This window comes from Sorghum bicolor, chromosome 3 (genome assembly GCF_000003195.3).
Source record: "Sorghum bicolor cultivar BTx623 chromosome 3, Sorghum_bicolor_NCBIv3, whole genome shotgun sequence".
Classification (NCBI taxonomy): Eukaryota; Viridiplantae; Streptophyta; class Magnoliopsida; order Poales; family Poaceae; genus Sorghum; species Sorghum bicolor.
In genome coordinates, this window is record NC_012872.2 from 71,876,083 (window position 1) to 71,899,884 (window position 23,802).

Sequence of the window (23,802 nt, forward strand, 5' to 3'; positions counted from 1 at the left end):
CTGAAAACTGATTCAAAGGCTAAGACGAAAAAGCAGCCGATAAATCCCAGCCGGGGCTGACGTCTTGGAGAGAGGCCTCATAGCCATAGCGCGGCGCACGATGTCTGCCAACGAGAACTCACCGCCGGTGGAGGCCGCTGCAGCTGCAGCTGCCGCCGCCGCGTCCACGCCACGGTCGCGGCTGCCGCGGTGGACGCGGCACGAGACGCTGGTCCTGATCCAGGCTCGGCGCGCCATGGAGCGGGGCGGGCTGCAGCTGCCGGCGGTGCGGCCGCGGCCAAAGTGGGCGGCGGTGTCGGCCTACTGCCGGCGCCACGGCGTGGAGCGCGGGCCCATGCAGTGCCGGAAGCGGTGGGGCAACCTGTCGTGGGACCTCAAGAAGATCGTCGCGTGGGAAGGGAAGGCCGTCGCCGGCGCCGGCGTCGGCGCTGCCGGCGACGCGCAGCACGAGTCGTTCTGGGACATGCGCGGCGACCAGCGGCGCGCCAGGCAGCTGCCCTCGTCGTTTGACCGCGAGGTGTACGACGCGCTCGTCTGCGGCGCGTCCGCCGGTGGCGGCGTCGCCGCGGCCGTGATGCCGCCGGACTTCGGCGACGGGGACCTGGAAGGGGTGTACCCGCAGCCGCCCATCATGGTCATGCCAATATCAGGTCAGCACTCGTTGTACTGGCACGTATCATGTATGTGCACGTGTACGTGACATGGATGGCATCAGCTGATCGATCATATGTTTGGTTTGGTTTGCATGCAGTGAAGAAGTATGAGCCCCCTCCTGCCTCTTCTGAACACGAATGCTCTGGTCCAGGTGCGCCCGAATTGTTTACATGCATGCATTATGCCATTATCACGTGATTTGTATTTTTTATATGAAAAAAAGAAAGTAAATTTCGGCAAACTACAACTTTTATGCTTCCGGGGGTCAAAATGCCATCCAAATAGGTGCGGACTCTTTTCATATTTTGCATGACAAGTGGGCTCCACAACCTTTTTTTTTTGAGGAAACATCCACACAACCTTTTTTAGCTCCTGAAATTTGTAGGTATTTGTTAGCACTTAGCAGGGTCAAAATTATTGTAGGTTTGTGAAATGGTCGATATGAAATCTAGTTTGAAAATGTACAAAATCATTATACCTTGTGAGATTAACAACTAAAAAAAGATACGGTAGTATTCAGGCGATCCAAAGAACTGAATGATATGTTTTTTTCCCTATACTAGGACGTCTGGATGACAAGCAGGCTCCAAAATGTTTTTTATTGAAATTCGTATGCATTTGTTACAATGGTTAAAAATTGTTGGAGGACTGGAGGTTTGTGAAATGGTCAACATAGATTGTAGTTTTATGACATCACACAAAAAGTTTTAGTTCTGCGAAATTAATCGTAGTTCCAATGAACCGCACGATAAGTTGTTTCGCTTGTGGCCACGGCAGTGACAGAGAGCGACCAGAAGAAGGCGGGCGCGGCGGCGGCGGCGTCGGACAAGAACTCGACGTCGTCGCATCACGGTGGCGGCGGCGGCGGCGGCTTCAAGGACAGCGACGCGACGTTCGTGGCGGATCAGGCAGAGGGCACCGCGACGGCCACGCCGCCAGCGGCGGCGACGGCGAAGGCCAGCATCGAGAAGCAGGTGATCGAGGCCCTGGAGAGGGGCAACCGGGCGCTGGCGCAGCAGCTGGAGGCGCACAGGAGCATGTGGGACGCCGACAGGGAGCAGAGGGCGGCTCTTCTTCGCGCCATGGACAGGGTCGCCGACGCCGTGTGCAGGATCGCCGATAAGCTCTGAGGGTCCCGGTCGCCGACGGGAGCTGGGACGCTTCGGTCGCCTTCGGGTCGCCGATCATGCATGCATTCAGAATTTCAGGTACCAGGGCGCATGGATTAAGGGTGACGATATACAATGGAGTATAGCAGTGGCATATATACATCATATTATTGCGAACTGGAAACTCCTAAATCCTACTGAAACAATGTGATCTCTACCCACCTGCCCTGTCTCCAGTGAATCTACAACTCTGAAACTTTTCTTTTTTTGAGGAAATACTACTCTGAAACATGGATGAACATGGCTGCTGTCTTGTCTTGCTCAAAAGTCTGAAATGTTGTGCCATGGGCCGTGGGCCGTGAGGTGGCTCCAGGTCCAGGGTCGTCTGGAACAGGCAGCCGGGCCCCACTTGTTTTGAGCCCATCTTTTTTTAGGAGCATTTCGTCTTCGTCGTCCAGCACTTCACATCACCCCGACCTTTTGGAATTTGGATCCCTTGGTTCCTGTTGCTGTTTGGAGCATGCTCTGCCCTGCCCTGCCCTGGTCCCTGGATCACTCACGCTTTTGCTAATGCGTTGAGCTTTTCTATCTTTGTGAAAAGGCACCTCACCGCAGCGATCGGTTCTTGGTTTCCTCACTCCCTCTCCCTCTCCCTGCTATGATTAGCGATCGGTTCTTGGTCCGTGCTTTTACCGACTGAATCTGAATCTACCCCTGCTCTGTTCATCCGTAATTCACTCGCTTTTTTTTTTTTTTGCTCCTTTTTGAGTTTGAGGGGTCATGTTCATGTACATGTGCTGCAACTCAAATGCACAACAAACCCTTCATTGTTCATGGTACTCACTGTGACTGTGATGCCGAGTTCACAGTGAGGCCAGGCCAGGTGTGACTGTGTGAGCAATGAGCACTGCACAGCTCTCACTCTCACTCATCAGCTTGAGTCTTTCCAGTTCAGGCTTCAGACGCTGCTGCCTGAATATTCCTGCCTCTGTTCTGCTCTGCTCGCTCATCAGACAAGTGGGCTACATACAGCAGCTTCACAAGCAGCGCACGTGAGGGAGGAATATTCAGGCGACGCCGCGACGACACAGGAGCCGACCAGGCCAGCAGTCAGTTAACTCTTGCTCTGTTCTTCTCGCCTTGTCTGTCACTGCAGCCGCGACACAGGCGCATGACACCATGGAATTCTCGATCTGAGGCGTCACTCCGGCGCCCGGTGCGGTGCTCCGGCGTGTCCCCAGCACGGATCCGGTTATTCCGCCGTGCTGGGGGGGGCCTACGGCTAGTGCTCGGTTCAGCAGACCGCGACGCGAGGTGGTCTTGTTCGGCCAGTGCATGCAGTAGGTGAGAGTGAGACGATAGCGATCGATACAGCGTGGAAGCAAAATGCATGGTCCTCCCTGAATCTGAATGAACACACACATCTGCTCTGCTGAATGGATGCGTGAGGGAACACACGGGGGATCACGGAGCACGAGCACGAGCACGAGCACGTGCGTGGCATATATACATGTGGCTGGCTGCTTGCTAATACATGCATGCTACAATACATTATTCAGAATGAAAAGAAATAAAGCAATGGAAGTAAAGGGAACAGATTACTAACAGATTATTATTATTAAAAACTATATGCAGCTGCTACTAGGTATATATAAATATAACAAGCATACAGCAGTATGATACTCTGTATATGCATGCGGTATATATATATATATAGACTATAGTACCTACTATATATACTAGCTATATATGGTGGTCATGAGCCGTAGCATCCCAAAAACCAGGACAGCGTCCTGGCATGGCCGCCGCCGGGCGAAGACGACGCCGTCGATCTGGCGTCGTCCCAACCTGCAGCACCACCCAGCAGTGCCTTCCTGTGTTTCTTCTTCTTCTTCTTGGTGTGCACCACCTTCCCGCGCACCGTCACCTCCTTCTTGCCGAAGTCCACCATGTAGTCCAGCAGCCCTGCTAATGAAATGGACAACAAGCCAAAGCACAGACATGAGCTGATGCCGCCGGATGAGCAGGTATAGCAGTACGCACGTACGTACTCCGGCTGCCGGCCAGTGGGCCAATGCAAGATGCATGGATGCGTAACAAGGAAGAACAACTATATATGCATTTGATTAGCGCTGCTAGTAAAGGTAAACGCATTACGGACATCACATGATGATGCGTCATGAACTCCTGATGACAGGTAATTAGTGGTGATGGTCCTTATGTATTTATGTGAATTAATTAACGGACATGAGTACATGGCATCGTTGAATGTGGATGCTCACCGTTCATCTTGGAGACGACGTTGGCGACCCGCTGCCGGCAGTGCGAGCACCCCATGTTGGCGCTCATCACCACCACCTGCACCTGCACATTATTCCAGCAATTTCTCTTCATCAGTTTCTTTTCTACATCAACACACACTAGCATCCACTCTCCATAAACATCATTATTGCCATCCATCACCACCATATATAACTCATCATCATTCGCAGTTGCATTGCTTCTACGTAATATAATGAATAAGGTTGCATTTGACAGGGATCCTTCATGTTGTTTAACTTATGCTTATTTGAGAAACTAGCTAGATCCCTGCCAAACGGCACCCAACCCAATGCATAAGGCACGGTAATGGAGTATGGACCAGCTCGATCGCTATCCAACCACCGATCCGTTGAGCGATAGCACGGCACGTATGGATCGATCAGATGGATGCTTGTTTACAACGCCGGCTGGCCAATGCGAGTTGGGTTAGATAGATAGATAGGGCTCGCCTTAGCTGTTGACATTAATCATGAACGGTTAAGTGGTCACAGGCTTATATCCTAATTAAAAGCTAGTTAATTAACTAGCTACCTATGCCTCCATCACACACCTAACCATTAATCCACCTTCCACTAATCAGAACGTACGACTAGGGTTCATTGTATATTTATAAACTATTTGCGAGGAATATACCACAGGGGAAAAGAACTACGATAGCGTACATATGTTCCTCCCCCAAATACCAAAAGTCACATGGCTGCCACTCTTGAACCCTAATGCAGATTGTACTGCTGCTCCTATAGTACGTCCTGTCAGCCAGCCAGCAGTGGTATTATATCTCCTTGTCTCTCTGCCTCCATGACACAGCATGCACATCATAACAATATCACTAACATATAGTATATGCTAATCTATTGGCTATGCAAGCCACTTGCATTATACATAGTATGACACATGAATACTGTATCACGTGCAATGGCCTGGGCTGGGTCGTCTGGACTAGTCGCACGCCTACCGTTGTGATCTTTCTCTTGGTCTAGTGATCAGGCCAAGACTTTTTCAGATACCATGTAGGGCAAATGCATGTGGGCATCATCCCTTGTTGTCGGGATAAAAATTACTGCGAGGATGTCAGTAATGACGCATGTCAGTAAGGTCTTGTTTAGTTCATCCAAAAACAAAAAACTTTTCAAAATTTCCCGTTACATCAAATCTTGCGGCACATGTATGGAGTATTAAATATAGATGAAAACAAAAACTAATTACACAGTTTGCTTGTAAATCGTGAAACAAATCTTTTAAACCTAGCTACTCTATAATTGAACAATGTTTGTCAAATAAAAATAAAAATGTTCTTTTAAACCTAGCTACTCTATAATTGAAAAATGTTTGTCCAAATCCAAAAACTTTTTGATGTAAACAAAGCCTAAGGCATGTACAGTACGCAACAACGTCTCTCTAAAAAATCTTCAGAAGAAGAAGCAGGATGTGAGAAGCTAGCGTCAGTATCGCTGACGCTCTGTTGTTCACTCTACGGTGTAATCTACTACTACAAAGTACAAATCCATCCTGATACTCTGATAGCGATCGAGTGAATCATTGTAGTATCTGTGTTATCGAAATTCCCTTTGTCCAGACGTAAGAAACTTGTGTGCAGATGCTGGAGATTAAATAGATATAATATTTGGTCAGAGCTATAACTGATGGCGAAATGCTGGACTGAATCAAATGGGAGCATGCATGTGTGTATACATGCATGGTCAAAATCAAATGGGATAAGAAACGAGTGAAGGGGATGGTTTTAACTAATCTTCTTAATTCCACATGCGCGTCTAATGCATATCAGGTCACAGGAAGCGTACGTGTACGTGTTGCCTAGCACATGCGTTGTATTTGACGTTATAAACTTGCAGGATACGACCAGATAGTACGTACTCTACCCCGGAGAAAATGACTCTGAAGCAACCTAGCTTCACGAATAGGGCCTTGTTTAGTTTCCAGAAAAAAATGAATTTTTTTTCAGATTCCCGTCACATCGAATTTTGTGGCACATGCATAAAACATTAAATATAGATAAAAAATAACTAATTATATAGTTTGCCTATAATTTGCGAGATGAATCTTTTAAACCTAGTTAGTTCGATTGGACAATATTTATCAAATACAAACCAAAATACTACAATGTCCATTTTGCAAAAATGTTTGGAACTAAACAAGCCCTAGGGATGCAAACATTCCTGCACTGTCACCTAAATTCATTTCTTATTTCTTTCTGTATTGAAAATAATAGACAGAAAACTTGTTGGTCAAAGCAAAGGCTAATGCTCGTCCTGCTACTAGTAGCAGTAATCTTCAAAAGTAGGAATAAGATGGTAGTAGTTGGTGAGAGTTAAACGAGGAGCATTCATCAGGCATGGCGGCTACAGTTGTTGCCTGCTCATGCTTGGCACGTGATGTCTGCTCATGCCTTAGCCTTGTCTACTGCTTGGGCATGGTCAGAAGTCAAAAACACTGCGAGAGGAGAGGAGGAGGCACCGAAATCGGTGACGGCTTCACCATCGTCGTGGCCACACAAGCAGCTCGAGCTCCCAGCAACGGCCAACAGCCGACAGCTCAGCTGTGGCCGAGACCGGCACAAGAAACAAGCGGCAGCAATAGCATAGCAGAGCATAGACCGGCGCAAGAAACAGGCTACAGTTGCTGCATGCGTGCCCGGTGTCTGCTACCAGATTCAGTCATGCCAACAAGTTACTGCATGCTACTCTCTCCATTGATTTCCATGTGAACAACAACAATAATGCGTAGCTCACAGATTCTGATCTCCAGGATGATCAGATCACTTGCGTTTCCATTTCCATGCAGGGCAGTGCAGGGCAGGTTAAGAGATAGAAAGAGAGAGAGACAGACAGACAGGGAAGTAGACTGCTCCCTGCAGTGGAGTTGTTTGGCGGATTGGCACTAACAGTAACAGGGGCAGCGCCTTTCACCTTTACGCTAAAAGCCGGACTGGGAGAGCAAAAGCGATCGCAAATGGGGGCCCCCTTTTGAGAATCCAAGGAGATAAACTAGCTCTTCTCCCTCGATGTACAGTGGGACAACGGACACTGAACGTGTGGAGATGGAGACTGTCTGTCGAAATGCAGTGAAGGATGGAGTGACTTTACTGTTAGTCTGTTATTACTACCACTGAAGCCTGAACTGACAGGCTCCATTGAGAAACATGTAGTGATGGACAGGGCTCATGGTTTCTGGAATGGCAAAGGCTAGCATCCTAGACGAAGAAAGAAGAACAGAATTCTTCGGCAGAAAGAATGGCTCTAGATTCAGCAGAGTAATAATAATCTAAGCTGGATTTCAAGAACCCAACTACATGCAAGCCATTGCAGATTTTTCATTTCTGGGCACTGATCAGCTTGCTGATAATGATGAGAAAGAGAGGGAGAACGCGTACCGATGGGAGAGAGAGGTCCTCTGCAAACCTCAGAGCTTGCAGCTTGCTTGGTGTGCTGCTGACGGTTGCATCCGACGAAGCGCCGAAGCTCCTCTTGGAGGAGGAGGAATCACTCCCTCTCTCGTCTTCGTCTCCTCCGTGCTCCAGCTCCATGTCCATGGCGGAGTGGCGTGGGCTCGAGCTCCTCTTGAGGCTTCAGCTCCCTCTTTCCTGTCCATCGACAGCACCCAAGGCTTCTCCTTTTTATACTAGCTATTCTAGAAAGAGAGAGAAAGGGTGTCAATATGTCATGTCACAACAGTTACTTGCCGAGACCACCCACTGAGAAGGGCGGATTATTTTAATCACTTGTGAATGAAATTAGGTGTAGGATGAATGGAAGGTGAACTCCAGCAATCATGCTTATTTGCTGATGGATCTCCTTTTCCAAAGACCCACCCAGTCCATCCCAATGTGTCATGGTCATTCACTTTCATAGTTTCATTGGATGACTAGGATTATATGTATATATGATGTCAGCTGTCATGGAGGCTAGTGCAAATTTCCAACTGAAGGTGGGCCCTGTATTGGATTCCTCCCTCTTCTTTGTTTTCACTGTGACACCTTATAGCGTGAAGGTTTTATAATGTACTAGGTAGAGTTGATATTGAAAATAAAGGAACAGAGCAACAACAGTTGCAGTGATATAAAAAGGAGAATCGAAGTGCCCTTTAGGTACACCTAAATAGTATGTAGTTTCTGCTACATATTTTCTCTACTATCTTTAGGTATCTTTACTATTCTGTTAGCACATATACTATAGTGCTTCATCCTTCAAACTTACAACAAAAAGGCCAGGATAAGAGACAACATGCTACTGTTCTTTAAATGGTAGGCAAAGAGGAACCATCAACCTCCCAAACCCAAAGAAGGCCAGAATTAAAGCAAAAACCCAAGATCATAGCTGGCATGCATTCAGTGTTCGCCAATACTGAAAGTACGATGGAGTTAGAACCGAGAAGGTGGGATTCAGACATATATAAAAACCACTGAATTCCATATTCACGGCTCAATGCAATTCAGCAGACTTTATTCAAGAAACGTGAAAGGAAACTGAAAATCAAATGGCCTTGAATCTCCAAAGACAAGGATGACAAAAACTGAACCCCGACGATGTCATACACAAGACAGACATACACCCTGATTGGGTAAGCAGCTATCATTTTCTTGATGTACTTGCACCCATTTTTAAGGGCACACCGACACACTACCTAAAAACTTTGAAAACTGTTAGCACCTAGTAGATTGTTAAAAACATACACAACAAATCACCATAAATAGCTGAAAGCCCAGAGTACCCAAACGAAAATTCAAACAATGCTGCAAAATTCCATGTAAAAAAAAGGGGGCAGTGCCTCTGCCCACCTAGCACCTACTACCCTTCATAGGCACGCTACTGACCAAGATTGCATTTTCAGGTTCCAACATCAGCAAGGACAATAACTTCCACTTCGAGCATTACTAGCAACGTGTAGTTTACAGAGTAATATGCAACTCTCAGCATGATTTAGGTGTGATGTTGACATCTGGATGGTTTTCAAAATAATCTCCATTGTTGCATGTGAATACCACAGAATACTTCAAGTCTCTTGCTCAAACATGAATTTATCTGTCTCTGTCGTTCTCAAGTTCTTATATCCACTTGGGAGGCAGGAAACTTCGTATTTGAATGCAAAAACACTTAAAAACAGTTGCACTTGAGCACAAGAAAAACACATAGACTGCTCGCTCAACAAGCAATCAGCTGGTGAGGTCTTGTCTGAAAAAAATGGGAGAAATAGTAAGTTAAATCAGCATAAGCATTTAAAGTTACAGGAAACTAGTTGCGTACTACATTTGACAATAGTATACAAGTGCAGACCAAAAAGTCAGATTGAAAAAGGGTACATTAATACCAAGGTATCGTCTAATTTTATTCTAAGCTGGCTACATCATATGAAAGGACCACAAAATATGCTACTTATTCCCGCCTAACATTTCCTTTGAATGGGGGATATTACAAGGTTGGAACCAAGAAAAAAAGTTATCCAGCATGCAATAATTGAACGAAATTCAGTAAATTTATCACAATTCATTTTTTGTACTGGAACTGTAAATTTCAGTGCCGACATGTGCATGAGTTTATAGGGCGGCTGAAGCTAAGGAAAGTAATCAAGTACCTAACAAGCATTACAAGATATCCAAATAATAATAATAATAGAGTATTTAGTGTATCCACAAAGTCAGTTAAACTTGATTGATAATGTGCTGATATGGACCTCCAAACAGCCTAAGAGGCTGACTATAGAAGACATCATCCTCTTGTTTCATGGACCTTCAAACAGCTTAAGAGGGTGACTACAGAATAACAATTCTTTTTTTAAAATCATCTCAATAGAATTATCTAGCAGTGACAAGCGACAACGATATTTTGGGCAACCTGTCACAAGGAACACTGAAACACATCATTGGTTGACGATTATGTGTTTCCTTTTCTTCAACAGTACTGCAGTGTCGGCAGATTCAATAAAGAGATTTTCCTTTATATTAATGTTTTATTACACAAAATATTAATCAGGAATGAAGTTGGTGATTGCATACAGTGCTCATCATGAAGCAACTAAATGAACAGAAAGGGCTGACACAACAGATAATCCCAACCGAGGAGCCTGTAGCAGCACCAATTGGCAGTTGATGCCAGCGGTAAAATGATGCTACAGTAAACCTTAATTTAAGTTACATTACTTTCTCATTTTGTAACACCTGTCAGACCTGATCTGCAATTGGTAAAACATGGGAATTTTGAAGAGTTGGTCAAACAGTTATCTTCACAAATGTGACAGTAAGGACAAGATCATTACTGGAGACAAGTAGAGCAATTTAAAATGGAGCAATAGAGAAGGGTGGAGTCAATAGTTCATTACAATTGGGCTATTGGCTACTTCTGCTACTATACATGTGTTAATGTATGATCCTTGTAGGAAGGGCACTTGGTTCCAGATGCCATGACCCTTTTGGTATATCATGATCTTTGATATCAACAATCACAAAAGCAGGAACACGATGGGAAAAGCTGAGCATTTCAGACCTTGAAATCCACCTTGTCAAATGGAAATCTTCCATTACTACCCTATGAAAAAAGGTAAAGCAACTTTTTACCCGAGCCAAGCTGCACACATTTACTCCATTTTCATCAGAGTAATCTGAGAGGATCTCAACCATGCGAGGTTCACATTTGTCAATGTCAGTGCTATTCAAGGTGATCTTCCAATTTTTTAGCATTGCCCATATTTCCCCTTTTTGGGGGAAAATCCGGTAAAAAGACCTTTTTGCACTCCAGTCACACTCTACAGGGTGTGAGAACTCCCAGATATCCTTGTAACTAGTTTGAGTACCAGCACGAAATACCCCAGATGCAACTGGTAGACCATCTTCAACCCACTGTATCTCTTCATTAAGCATAGGGTGAGGTTCCAACTTCAAAACAAAAACTGAAGTATATGAAACCACATGGATAATCCTGACATAAGACCTAGGCATCCGGTCCCTAGAATCAAACACAGCCCATATTTGACCCTCTAGAAAATCCTTGGGGGACCACTTGGTATTGTAGTTGTAGCTCATCATGGCTTGCATTGGGGAACCAGCTTCCATTTTGCTTGTTGATGAAGGATTTGAGAATTGTGCAACAGCAGTTTCAGGGAAGCCATTTGTGTCATCATGTAAACCTGAAAGCTCAGAAAAATAAGAAACACACGCTGATGTATTTTCTTGGCGAATATTTTCTGGAACCGTGGAATGTTCAAGCTCGAACATAGTTCCAGCCTCTGAAGTAAATCTGAAAGAAGGGATCCTGTGAGAAAACGTGATGAGATTGTCCCTGTGTATTTGTAACAAGTGCTCTGTTCCACTCTTGAAGCGCCTCTGGAAAACACTTCCATGCCCATCTACCTTTACCAAGTGTGCGACAGTGCAACCTGATTCACTAGAATAACTGGTAAGAATTTCAACAATAGAGAAGGCACTGCTCTTCCACATCCTAGGATCGGTGTACCACCCAATGTCCCAATTACTGTAAATGGCCCATACCTCACCTTCCTGGGGATACACCTCAAGATCTTGATTCGGGTTATCGGTGAAAATTTGGTGACAGAACATAGTTGGGCATATTAATGAGATATGGTGTTCTTCTGCAATGAAAGTTCCACAAACCAATGGCAAGCCTGCATGGGACCATTTCTTCTCTTCAGGAGTTTGCGGACAGGGCTTGAACCATGAGACATATAACTGCATCTTATCCGTCAGTACTTTAACAATCAGTCCATATCTACGAGGAAACCTCTCCCAGTCATATGCTGCCCAAACCTGGCCAGCAACAAAATTCTCGATCGCCCTGTCTTCCTCAAAGTTATGATATTCATACTGCTTGCTAGTGCAGAGCTCATCTTCTTTGGCACCAGATGGATCATCAAAGTGGGCATCCAAATCTTCTTCCATGGCAGGTGATGGATCATCAAAGCAGGCATCCCAATCTTCCTGTGAGGGCGACACGCAATAAACATCCTTTTCAGAGACACTCTTTTGCCTCTTGCCAACATGAGTGCCGTCAGGTGACTGCAACTCACCATCATCACCAAGAGAGCAAGGATCCATCCTCTTAGTCCCGGAAGAACTTGCCACATTTGGAAGAAAGGGGTACCTTCCATCAAAGCATGGCCTGTCGGCAGCTCGGTTGACATACGAGGCTGCATTGCTCGTACCATCTGCCCCCCTAATCTCCTTTGTGCGAAGACTGCTCACCCTGTCAGAACGGACGACTGTACCACCAGGCGGTGGCGCATCAACAACACCAGACCGAACGAACCGAGTGAAAACGTTGCTCGAATCGAACCCCTCTCGCTTCTCCGGATCAGACAGCACCGCGTACGCCTCGTCGACGAGCTTGAGGGCCAATTCGGCGCCGGGCAGAGCCCCCATGGCCGGCTCCACCTGGGCCACGATGCTCTTGTACCGCTCCTCGATCCTGGCGGCGTCATCCCCGGGCAGCACCTGGAGGACCCTGTACCAGTCCACACCCCCACGGCCAGTGGCGGCCGCGCAGCAGAGGACCTCGAGCACCGGGAGCATCTCCAGGGCGCCCTCGAGCCTGGGGTTCGTCTGCAGCGTCCGCAGCAGCAGCGCCCTGGCGCCCGCGTAGTCCTGGCCCCGCATCCTCGCGGTGATCGCGTCCCGCTGCGCCTCCTCCGCCTCCCCGTCCTCCATCCTGCGACGGAACCACCGTCAGAGGCAAGCATTGCGCCGCGGGTTCCCATTCGGATTTTAACCGAACTCGTGGCGTTCGATCAGACGGAAATGCGCATTCAACAGGGAATGGGGGAACGGGGATTGGGTCCTTACCGAACCGATCGATCCTGCTCCGCGAGGCCGCAGCGCCGTGGGAGGGGTGGGTGCGGATGGAATTGGGCGAGGAAGCCCTAAACCCTAGCACAGCAGCCAGCCATGGATTACCTCGCCGGATCGATTTGGGTGTTGCCAGTACTCGTAAATTTGTTTGCTATGCTGCCAGCGTAGAAGAAACCGAGGCTTTCCAGTTCTACGATACTGATGTATATGCAAATAGAACTGGGCCTCGAAGGAGCCGTAGCGAACAGTATGTGTACGGCCCATATTGTTCGATCTCTCCTCTTTGTGGCCTGGCCCGGTAATATTATGGGTCTGCATGCTATCTCACTTAACGACGGCCCATCCGGTAAGAGGTCCTCACATGGGCTGACCGTCTCGCGTCTCGCCGTCGCCTCCGCGGCACGTGGGGAGAGCAGCCAGGTCCCCACACGTCAGTGAGGGTCACGTCGCGGTGGCCGAAAAGAGGGGCCGAACACAAGCGGCGGGAAAAGCAAAAAGGGCCTCAAAGTACGGGCCCCGGTATAATGACGTCCCATGCTTTTTACTGCAAACCTCTGCCGAAAACAAACACAGTTCTCGCTTTCCGGAGAACATTTCAGTTTTAATTAATCAAATACAGAAAAATCATTAACATTTACTATATATGTAAGAAATATTAATAAATATTTAGTCAACTTCTAAATTTTAAGACGTTTTGATATATATATATATATAGACACCGTGTATACTTAAGTGTATAGAAAATTTTTATATCTAAAAAAGTCGAGTGCCTTATAATTTGAAATAGACAAAGTATAATTTTATAGCAAACTTAGTTGGAGATATAAGACTTGCTCATCGCGCTGTGAGAAATATCCGTTGCCGGGCAATAAGTTTAATACTTTTTCAAAATTAGAAAAAAAAATGTTTATCTCAAGCCTATAATTTTTTCCCCAGCGCCAAAGCAGCAGCCAAAGGACCCCAAGTCCCCAAATAAAGTTGTTTTGCTCCTCCGGTTCCGGAGCAGTAATCCATTTGCAGGAGCAGGAATGCAAGATTACCATTACCAAACAGTGTTCACCCGAGTTAAATTCATGAGTTAGGAGAGAGTTAGATAAACCGGTAAAAAAACGAGTCATTATAGGATCAGTGACATCACTTGCGCGTACTGAAATACAGTACCAGTACTACTGTCTGTATTCTAAGGGCTTGTTTAGATCCAAATTTTTTTGGATTTTGACACTGTAGCATTTTCGTTTTTATTTGACAAACATTGTCCAATTATGGAGTAACTAGGCTTAAAAGATTCGTCTCGCGATTTACAGACAAACTGTGTAATTAGTTTTTATTTTTATCTATATTTAATGCTCAATGCATGAGCCGCAAGATTCGATGTGATGAAGAATCTTGTAAAGTTTTGGATTTTTAGGTGTATCGGGTTACAAGGCCTAAATTGCTGTGTATTTTGACCGATGTTTTCCACGGCGAGCGAGATTACCGAATCCGGGAAGGGGAAAAAATTACTGACTGGACAGTGGACGCTGGAGTGCTACTGTGTTCCAGGTGAAAAGAAAATTTTACTCGAGCAGCGGCAGTTCTGTGGGGAGAAGCGACAGTTCTCACTTTGAGGAAGGACAGATAAAAGAAGAGATTCGAAACAGCGTGGGCAAGGGCAATTGCTGTGCACGGGCATCAAAGCATCTCTGCTCCGTCTCGGGCTCCTCCGCTACGGCCACGCGCCGCGCTGCACCCCCGGGCCCCGCGGGTAGAAACGGGAGAAAAGAATTGCCAGTCGCGCGCGCGCCGGGGAGCGGGGACGGGGGGAGGAGAGGAGGAGAATGTCTGGCTGGTCCGGTCCGGTCCGGTCGCATCGCACGGCAATGGAGGTGGAAGGACGCGAGCCGCCTGCGAGGGGAGGGGATGCGTCAAGAATGCTCTCGGCTTTTAGCTCCGGGCGCCCACACCAATGCCACACTGCTCTGCTCTCCGAGTAACTTATTGCGAGCAGTGCCCCAGGTGAGCGAGCGAGCGGGCCGGCGAGGGCTCAGCTTTGGATAATTCTTGCTCCCTGCTGTCGTTTTGGTTTGAAGCTTTCTGGAGGGAGCACACAGCTCGGTACCAGTGAGAGGAGTGAAAGAAAGAAAAAGGGAGGAGCAGATCATGCTTGCTGCGGTGAGCGCCCGCGCCGCTAACCTCTTCTTTTGAGTTCTTGGTGGGAAGCGACAAGTGCGTGCGTGAGCCGCCGCCTGCTGCTTGCGAGGCGGGAGGTTGTGCCGTGCTCCTTCGCTCGGTATTGTCTCTGTCTGGGTTCTTCGTCGTCAGGTACTCCCCCTCCTTCCAAGCTCCACGCCGCTCGCGCCTTGGGCGACTGCCTTTTCGATTCGTCTTCCTTGTAGAGCAGTTTCTGCGAGAAAAGATCACGAGCGTCATGCGCGAGTTCTTGGAGCTCCGCAACTTCCTCGCTTCTTGCATCCTTTGCATCTTGTCTCCTGTTGTTTTTCTCTGATTTCCATGGAGGAAAGCTGCTGTGCTGGGTGTGTGAGTGAGGTGGGCGTGGAACAGGGAAAACCTGAGCATTGATCGATTTCTTCACCCGTTTCTCCCAAGTCCAAGGAATTTTGCTCGTTTCTCCTAGCAAGTCCTGCATACTTGTTTCATGGTGGTAGGAGCTAGGATGACGAGCAGGAACCCTACCAAAACCCTGCCGCTCCTGGCCACCACCCTTGTCCTCCTCCTCCTCGCGTTCCTCGCGCTGTGCGCGCCGGCCTCCTCTCAGCCGCTCCACTCGGAGCCCATGGCCACGCAGTCCCCGCCGCCGCGGACCAGTATTCCCCGGGCGCAGGTCGGCGGCGCCGCGCGCCTCCGCCGCATCGCGCTCGGGGTCCTCTTCGGCTCGCTCTCCGGCTTCCTCCTCGCGCTCGCCTTCCTCTACGCCATCCGCCTCGCCATCCTGCACGCCAAGAGCACGCCCGCGATCGCCAAAGGCCCCGTCTCCTTCGTCCCGCAAATCTCCGCCAAGAACCTCCTGGCCGCGCTCCCCGCCGCGCAGCCGCTCGCCCATGGGCCCCATGGCAAGTACTACAAGCTCGCACTCGACAACGACCTCACCGTCGCCGTCAAACGGCTCGAGGCGGCCAGCCGCCCCGAGGCCTCGCCGTCCATGTCCCCGAGCGCGTCCAAGTCGGACATGAGGAGGGTGCAGAGGCAGCTTGAGGTCCTTGCTCGCGTCAGGCACCAGAATGTGTTGTCGCTCAAGGCGTACGTCCGTGAGCCGGACCGCCTCTCGCTCGTGTACGACTTCGTTCCTGGGGGGAGCCTCGAGGATGTGATGAAGAGGGTGAGGTCGCAGCAAGTCAGCCTCAGTTGGGATGCCAGGAGCAGGATTGCTGTCGGGATCGCCAAGGGATTGAGGCACTTGCATTTTGAGTGCAATCCGAGGATACTCCACTGCAACCTCAAACCATCCAATGTGATGCTAGACGAAGGCTTCGAGCCAATATTGACAGATTGCGGTGTTGCAAGGCTGATTGCAGCAAGTTCAGGTGATCCAGAATTGTGCAGTGGCCTCTACGCTGCTCCAGAATGCTACCAAAGCAGCAGGTAACATCAATGCGTTACCATTTTCAGTGTTTTTTTGTCGATTTAAAGAACTAGTTAAATTCCTGAATAATCTCATCAACATTCTTACAAACCTGTGGGAAAACATGAAATTTTACAGGAAACAATCCAAGTCTTGTATGAGTATTGAAATATAGACCCATGTTCTAAGGGCTCTTAGCTTATTGTTGACCCATATTTGATCATACAAATAAAATTTTGTGGTAGTTACTCTTGAACTGAAGAAGGAGACATAAATCTAAGTGATTCAAGCTTTTATAGTATTAGCTGAAGGTTACTTATGTGCATTCTTCATGGATGATGATCATATATCATTCTTGCTCGGCCAGTGGTTACCCATGAACAAGAAGAATATGTTGCAGACTTTGTTCTTTGCTAATTGCTATGCATGTATATAAATCCTAGAACCAGATGGCTGGTGTGTATATGTTCACCTTTTGATATCAAATCTCAACTGTTCTAATAAAATTCTTGGACCATGCAAATACCAAAGGCATTTCATTATACAAACATGGAGATAAGAAAGGAATTGTAGAAATCTATGACGTATATAGAGGTTCCTTTAATATTTTTGTTTGGCATTGTCGAGCTAGTTGACATTGTAGGGAAACTATATCTTGTTGTGACATCCGCCTGGATTTGGAGTGATACCATACCACAAGCATCTGAGTATTTTTTTTTTGATGGCCCAAGCATCTGAGTATTGTTTTAGAATACCTAGTGGCAGTTTGATGTCTTTGGTTTGGCAAAACAAATATTAAGCTTACAACTTCTACTTTATATAGGAAGTGTATCTCAATTGGTTGGGTGGGAGCCTGAGAGTGAGAGGTGTGGTTATGCACCCAACCATGCTGGTTCGAGCCCTCGTCAACTCAAATTTGAGTGTTTATTTTCCTCTTAATGATAATGATTAATAACAATGAAAAGTGCCTATTCCTCCTAGGTTGGTATCTTTTTTTACTACACGTTTTTTTATTAGCCAACACTCTCACGGTGTAACTGGTCAGCACAACTCCCCAAAGAAGCGGTTGGCTGAGCCAGCCCGGGTTCGAGTCATTGCACCATCTTCTTAAGATGAAAATCAGGGGGGCATGGCACCATCTTCTTAAAACGAAAACAGGGGGACGTCTCTCCCCCTGGTCGAGTTTTTTTTTAATATTTTTTTATTAAAGTTTTCTTAACACGCTAGATAATATACTACATCCATTGACGTGTGGAGGCTACCATTCAGTTTTTCCAGGTTACGACTAGTAGTCTTCTCTGTCATTAAACTTGCCAGAAGAGTAACTGAGAAGGCATAAAGCATAAAAATGATGATTATCCCTAGGGCTTAGTGAAAGTATCTAACTTTTGCTTTTTGCGACATGAGAATCTTTACTTTGCTAGAGGACCTCAATTTGCCTGCCTTTGATGCTCCCGCTTTTCATAAATTCCTGCGTGAGGGCATACAGAATACCGGCCTGCTCCCTTTTTCATCTCCAAAATGTTTCTGCTATCTTTTTCACACGGACCTTCCATATGTCCATCAAAGAATAAATCCTTTGAGGATTGGCATTCGGATTCTATTGTTCATATTCCGTCCTCTTTCCTGACAAACCCAGCTACAGTAATTTTTAGAGGGTTAATTTCTAAGCAGTTCCTTTCTACGAGACTCTAATATCTTTCTCATAGAAAAGAAAAATCAGACTCATTTATCTAACCCATGTATAAGGGCTTGGTTAATGCTTTACCTCAGTCATGGTAGTGATGGATTTTGAATCTACGCCCTTGAGAGTAAGAAGTATGCTGATTGTTTTGAATAAAATTGATCTTCTTTTTCTGTTCAAAACTAGTTGATCTTATTAGAATGCCAGTTTTTCTTACAGATCTGTCCAAGTATTTCCTTCTTGATGATTTAAGACAACAATGACTCGCACATGTAGGCGCCTCATCTCATATAAACTCAACTATTTGATGGTACAGGTACACAGATAAGAGTGATGTATATGCCCTTGGCATGATCCTGGGCGTGCTGCTCACTGGGAGAGACCCAACAGATTCTTTCTTCTCGGGAGAAGCTGGGCAGGGCGGCCTCGCCAGATGGCTCCGGCATGTGCAGCAATCCGCGGATCCAAAAGAAGCACTGGATAGTAGCATCCTGGGTGACGAGGGAGAAGAAGAGGAGATGCTGATGGCAATCAGGATTGCCATCGTCTGCCTCTCGGATTCGCCATCAGATCGGCCATCCAGCGACGAGCTCGTCGCAATGCTAATGCAGCTCCACAGCTTATAATCATCATCGCAAGTTTCCTGAGCGCTGCGCATGTCCTTAAAATCACGGGCGCGTTGCCGGATCCTGTTGGATCAATGTTTACTGTTGCACAGCACAGGTGAGTGTAGCAGCTATCACTACCAGTGTCGTGCTTGTGAATCACAAGCCGATGGTCGACAGGGGAAGGGATCCCGACAGTTCAGAGCCGCATACAAGCAGCGGCTGTTCCCTGTATGATTCAGTCATGTACTCATGTAGTAGCTACATGCTGGTGGTTGAGCTTCCTGGGTTGTTTTGCCCATGGGCTGTGAATATATCTTCTGTAGAAAGCTCTGTGCCATGGATCCGTTGGTGTTAGCTGTAACCTGTAGATGTGTTGTGCTGTGCTCTGTGCCATGGATCTGTTGCCAAGTATTTAACAGGCTGTTGGGGCCAACAGTTCCCATGGCATTCCTCTGCGTCTCACATGTGTTCGCGAGGAGAGGAGCACTGCCGCGGTCATGAACTGCTGGGCACTGTGCTCGCTTGATTGCCTCCATGTGCAGCCTGTTCTTAGACTCCTTGACTCTGTCAGACACTGAGACCGGTAACAAGAATCCTATGTGTGACTGAGACCGGACCATTGGTAAAATTATCTTCTTGTCCCTTGCTCTGGACTCTGGTCTCGCTGCACTGCAATTTGCAAGCACCATTTCTGAAGGGCTTTTATGCCGACCCAACCACTCCTGTTTCACTGTCTACCTGCAGTGGCCTGAATGGCATGCATGATATGGGCCATGGGCCTCAGGAGATGGTGAGCCCCTGCACTGCACACAACGCAGCGATTGGGATCGGGGTGGCCAAGGCCTGCGAGCTGCAGGGATGCAGTGGCAAGGCCTATTTCTTCCCAAAGACTGCCAGGGTTGTGTGGTGGCACACTGGCACTATGCAATGCATGCCAGTGGGCCATGCGTGTAGCGCTGACGGGGCCCAGTGGCAGGACGAGCATCGCACGAGTACAGCATGCATGCCGCATCGCAGCCTTTGCATGTGGGCTACTGAACGGCGCGGCTGTTCCCGGCGCTCACCTTTCCATCCGACAAGATGAGCAGTAGCACTCCGAAGTCCGAACATGAGCAAGAGCTGGCAAAATATGTTTTCTGGGATTTTTTTACGACCTCTATATACGACGTGACCGTAACCATCCCTTATTACAAACCCGGCTCTCAAAAGATCTCCATTTGATGAAAAAAAAATCTCTATTGATGTGGTCTCTCCAACCTACGAGAGAGTGATCTACCATTCTCCTTCTAAAGAATAGACCAAAATAGTGTCTAGTGCGTGGCTCTGAAATGTGCAAGTCAAAATAAATTCCAAAATGATATATTCCATTTGTTATCAATTATGAGATGTTTTGATTTTTTTTTGATTCATTATTTTTATTGTGTATCTATATAGTATTATATATAGTATGGAGTAAAGTCCATCACTGCTCCCTAAACTTATTCGGGTGTGTCATCCTGGTCCCTAAGCTTGCAAAATGACTATTTACCTAAACTTGTTCGGCAGTGTCATCTCGCTTCCTAAACTTGAAAATCTCCCATATATGTCCTCAAACTTGTTCAGTTGTGTCATCTTGGTCCTAAACTTGTTTTTTAAGTCTCATCTGAATCAAAACAGGACAAATCTAAAAACTATATATCAAAAAATAACTCATAACTTTTTCATATGAACTCAAATGAAAATAAATTTTGTATCAAAATTATAGTGAGCAACATGATCTATAACTTTGTAGTTGAAATTTTTTTGAATTAAAAGAATTTAGGATCCCAAAATATTTTTTATGTAAATTTATAGATTTTGAAATTTAAAATTTAAAATTAAATTTTATGACATTAAATGACTTCAAATAAAAAACTTTTCAACTACAAAGTTGTAGATCGCATTGAGAGCTACAACTTTGATATAAAATTTTTCTTCATCCAAGTTCATATGAAAAAGTTATGAATTATTTTTTGATATAAAGTTTTTAGATCGCTTTGTTTTGACTAAGATGAGACTCAAAACCATGTTTAGGGACCGGAATGGCACAACTGAAAAATTTTTAGGACCTAAACGGGTGATTTCTAAGTTTAGAGACTAGGATGACATAACTGAACAAGTTTAAGGACCGGAATGACGTAGACAAACAAGTTTGAGTACCTAAATGGAGTTTGAGGACCAAGACGACACGATAGTATAAGTTCAATGACCCATGATGGACTTTACTCTACTTATATATCTAAGTACCCCTTTGTTTAGAAGTTTGACCAAAGTTATTTGAAAAATACTAGTATTAAGATAAAATAAATATTATTAGATTAATTCTGAAATATATTTTTATGCAGACGTATACATGAATACTTTTTTGTTGTAGACTTAGACAAACTTAAACTATTTTGACGGACATGGATACTATAGTTGTATATTTTTTTGGATAGGTAGTACGTATAAAAAATATTAGAGTCTTTTTGGATTGCGGGAAATATTTCCTCTTCTTGCATTTTTCTCGTGAAATCGAACTGATTCCTATGGAATTTCTGCACGATTTATGTGAAATTCCTGGAAACATACCCTTATAATTAGAATGGAGATTTTTTTAAAAAACCAATTAGAATGGAGATTGACATTACGCACAAGGAGAAAACAGGATACTCCTATATATACGAAAGAGAGAAATAATTAGAGAGAGAAGAGAGGCTGAGAGCATGGGCCTGCCCCTAGGCAGGCACGAGCGAGCATGAGGGCCCAAGCCAAGGACGGCGTGCTCCGAAGCCAGAGCAGGCCGGGCAGCGGCGGCGGCAGAGAGAGACAGGCAGGCAGACCCGTGACCCTCTCCCCTCGGCCATCATGCTCACTACAGCTACAGTACTTGCCTCTCCATTTGCCCATTGGGTCACCCACCACCACCACCACCACCACCATACTACACGGCCTGTACGGCCCACGTAACCGCGCCCCTTCCAGGCCGTCCGTTCCCTGGCTCGGACGGCCCAGATCACACCTCGCCTCTCGTGCTCAACTGCTCATGCCGTGGCCTGGCCTGGACCCCGCAGCATCACCGTCGTCGGGGACGTCCTGTTCCAGCCCGAGATGCCTGTCGGGCCGTACGTCACGACGTACGACGGCCCGCGAGCCCCTCCCTTTTTTTCCCCCCGGTCGCCGAGGCATGCAGGCGACCGATGAAACCTGACGGAGAGAGAGGAGAGAGACACCACGTGGTGTGGTGTGTGTACTACTACTACTCGGTAGTACACTCCAGTCCTGTGCTGGGCTTTGCGCGCGCTGCCTGCCTGTGGCCTTTGCCTGCACAGCGCAGCGCAGCGCAGCGGGGGTGGGCCGTCGCCGCGCTCCCTCCTCGCTTGTCCTCTGACGGACGGGGGGTGCGTGCAGCGTGCAGGTGGGCCGGCGATCGGATCGTCGCCATCGGCAGGGACGGAGATCAGATCAGATCAGGATCACATCATACCTACCGGAGCCGGAGCGTACGTATCCGCCATCACTACGGCGACAGCGACAGCGACGTGTGTGCCCGCCGGTACCAGTACACATACCACCGGCGGTCGCGGGCCGCGTACGTGCACGGCAGGCCCCGCCCCGGGGGGTCCCCGGCTGGGTGGGGCCGCGCACACGCACACGTCGCCATCGGCGTGCCTGCGTACCATGCGGCGCGCCCTGTAGCGGCACGGGCCGCGCGCGGGCAGGCGTGCGACACGGCGCCACGACCTGTCGGCGTCTGTCTCTCCGCAATCGTGTCCGATCGATATCTCCTTGCTTGCCGCTGTCCTCTGCTGCTGCTGCTCCTCCTCTCCTCTCTCACCGGGCGGGCGGTGGGCGGTGGGTGGTGCTGGTGCAGGCCGTGCAGCAGCCAGCAGCTTTGACTCGCGTCTCCTCCTCTCGTTCCTGGTCTACTACTCTTGGGCCTGGCCTACCACGCGCAGTGCTGGATTCTGCCTCGCTCGCTCCGTCACTACGTATCGTATTGCATAGGAGTACTACCCCCACTAGTTCATGCAAAACCTTTGTATGCAAGTAGAGTACGTCTGCAATTATCACTGGTTCAGACACTGCTTTGCTAGCTTTTTTGTTTCAGCTGTGAGTGCTCTTCTGCTCGCCTCGTTCTTGCGCGTGCTAAAGTCCCTGTTTGTTTCGAACTGTTTCTTTTATATATCTCATAGAATATTTAGACATATGTATAGATTATTGAATATAAATTATTTACAAAACTAAAAACGCAGCTGTAGAATAATTTACGAAATGATTTTTTAAGTTAAATTAAGCTATGATTGAACATTAATTACTGTAGCTGCTGCTCTTGCGCTCCGTGGAAACGGTCTACTCCTCCCTGTGATAAATGTAACGCTGGATATCCCGGCCAGATTCGAACTGGCAGGGGTGGCGTTTTGTGCCGTGACTTTTGCTCTTGGATCTGGTTGTTCCTCTGGAGTCTGGACGGGAGGCACACGGGGGAGGCGGACGGGACGGACAGCGACCGGCAACACGCGCGTGGGTTGAACGTTCCTGGATCCTTTTCCATCCCACCTCAGATCTCTCAACCGCACTGCGTTTGCGTGTGGATTCCGGAGACCCGAGACGAGAGACCCTCTCCCGTTGGCCGTTCCCGTTTCCACTTTTCACGCCTCGTTTTTGGTTCGCGAGGGAAGACGATGTTGACAAAAACACAATTCTCCGTCACAACAAATCTTACAGCACATACATTTAACATTAAATATAAATAAAAATAAAAACTACTCTTTCTGTCCACGAAAGAATCAATTCCTAGAATCCGTACCAGTCAAAATTTTTAAAATTTAACTAACTTTATAGAAAAGAATAACAACATCTATAATATAAAATGCACATTATATGAAAATATATTCTATGATGAATCTAATGATACTAATTTGATACCATAAATTTTAGCTTTTTTTTCTAGAAAAATTTAGTCAAAGTTTAAAAAGTTTGACTTAGGACAACTCTAGAAATTGGCTCTTTCGTGGACGGAGGGAGTAATCGCACAGTTTGTCTGTAAATCGCGA

General features: G+C 47.1%; 4 protein-coding genes across 5 annotated transcripts; 2 read left to right on the forward strand and 2 right to left on the reverse strand.

Annotated features, from left to right (window-relative positions):
• LOC8081298 (trihelix transcription factor ASR3) lies at positions 101–2,059 on the forward strand. Its single transcript, XM_021455588.1, has 3 exons — positions 101–650; positions 752–805; positions 1,432–2,059. Exons 1-3 carry the CDS (start codon positions 101–103, stop codon positions 1,782–1,784), a joined length of 957 nt encoding a protein of 318 aa, XP_021311263.1. The 3' UTR covers positions 1,785–2,059.
• On the reverse strand, positions 3,349–7,751 carry LOC8081299. 2 transcript variants are annotated; one of them, XM_002458973.2, is made up of 3 exons: positions 7,477–7,751; positions 4,046–4,127; positions 3,349–3,731 (listed from the first exon to the last, which is right to left on the reverse strand). In XM_002458973.2, exons 1-3 carry the CDS (start codon positions 7,633–7,635, stop codon positions 3,520–3,522), a joined length of 453 nt encoding a protein of 150 aa, XP_002459018.1. In that variant the 5' UTR covers positions 7,636–7,751; the 3' UTR covers positions 3,349–3,519. The 2 variants fall into 2 exon arrangements, with proteins under 2 accessions (XP_002459018.1, XP_021311264.1); XM_021455589.1 differs by having other exon boundaries at positions 3,349–3,728; positions 7,477–7,692.
• LOC8059390 lies at positions 8,517–13,057 on the reverse strand. Its single transcript, XM_002458974.2, has 2 exons — positions 12,892–13,057; positions 8,517–12,757 (listed from the first exon to the last, which is right to left on the reverse strand). Exon 2 carries the CDS (start codon positions 12,754–12,756, stop codon positions 10,456–10,458), a length of 2,301 nt encoding a protein of 766 aa, XP_002459019.1. The 5' UTR covers position 12,757; positions 12,892–13,057; the 3' UTR covers positions 8,517–10,455.
• LOC8059391 (inactive leucine-rich repeat receptor-like protein kinase CORYNE) lies at positions 14,669–19,195 on the forward strand. The gene is made up of 2 exons (XM_002456842.2): positions 14,669–16,476; positions 18,457–19,195. Exons 1-2 carry the CDS (start codon positions 15,533–15,535, stop codon positions 18,764–18,766), a joined length of 1,254 nt encoding a protein of 417 aa, XP_002456887.1. The 5' UTR covers positions 14,669–15,532; the 3' UTR covers positions 18,767–19,195.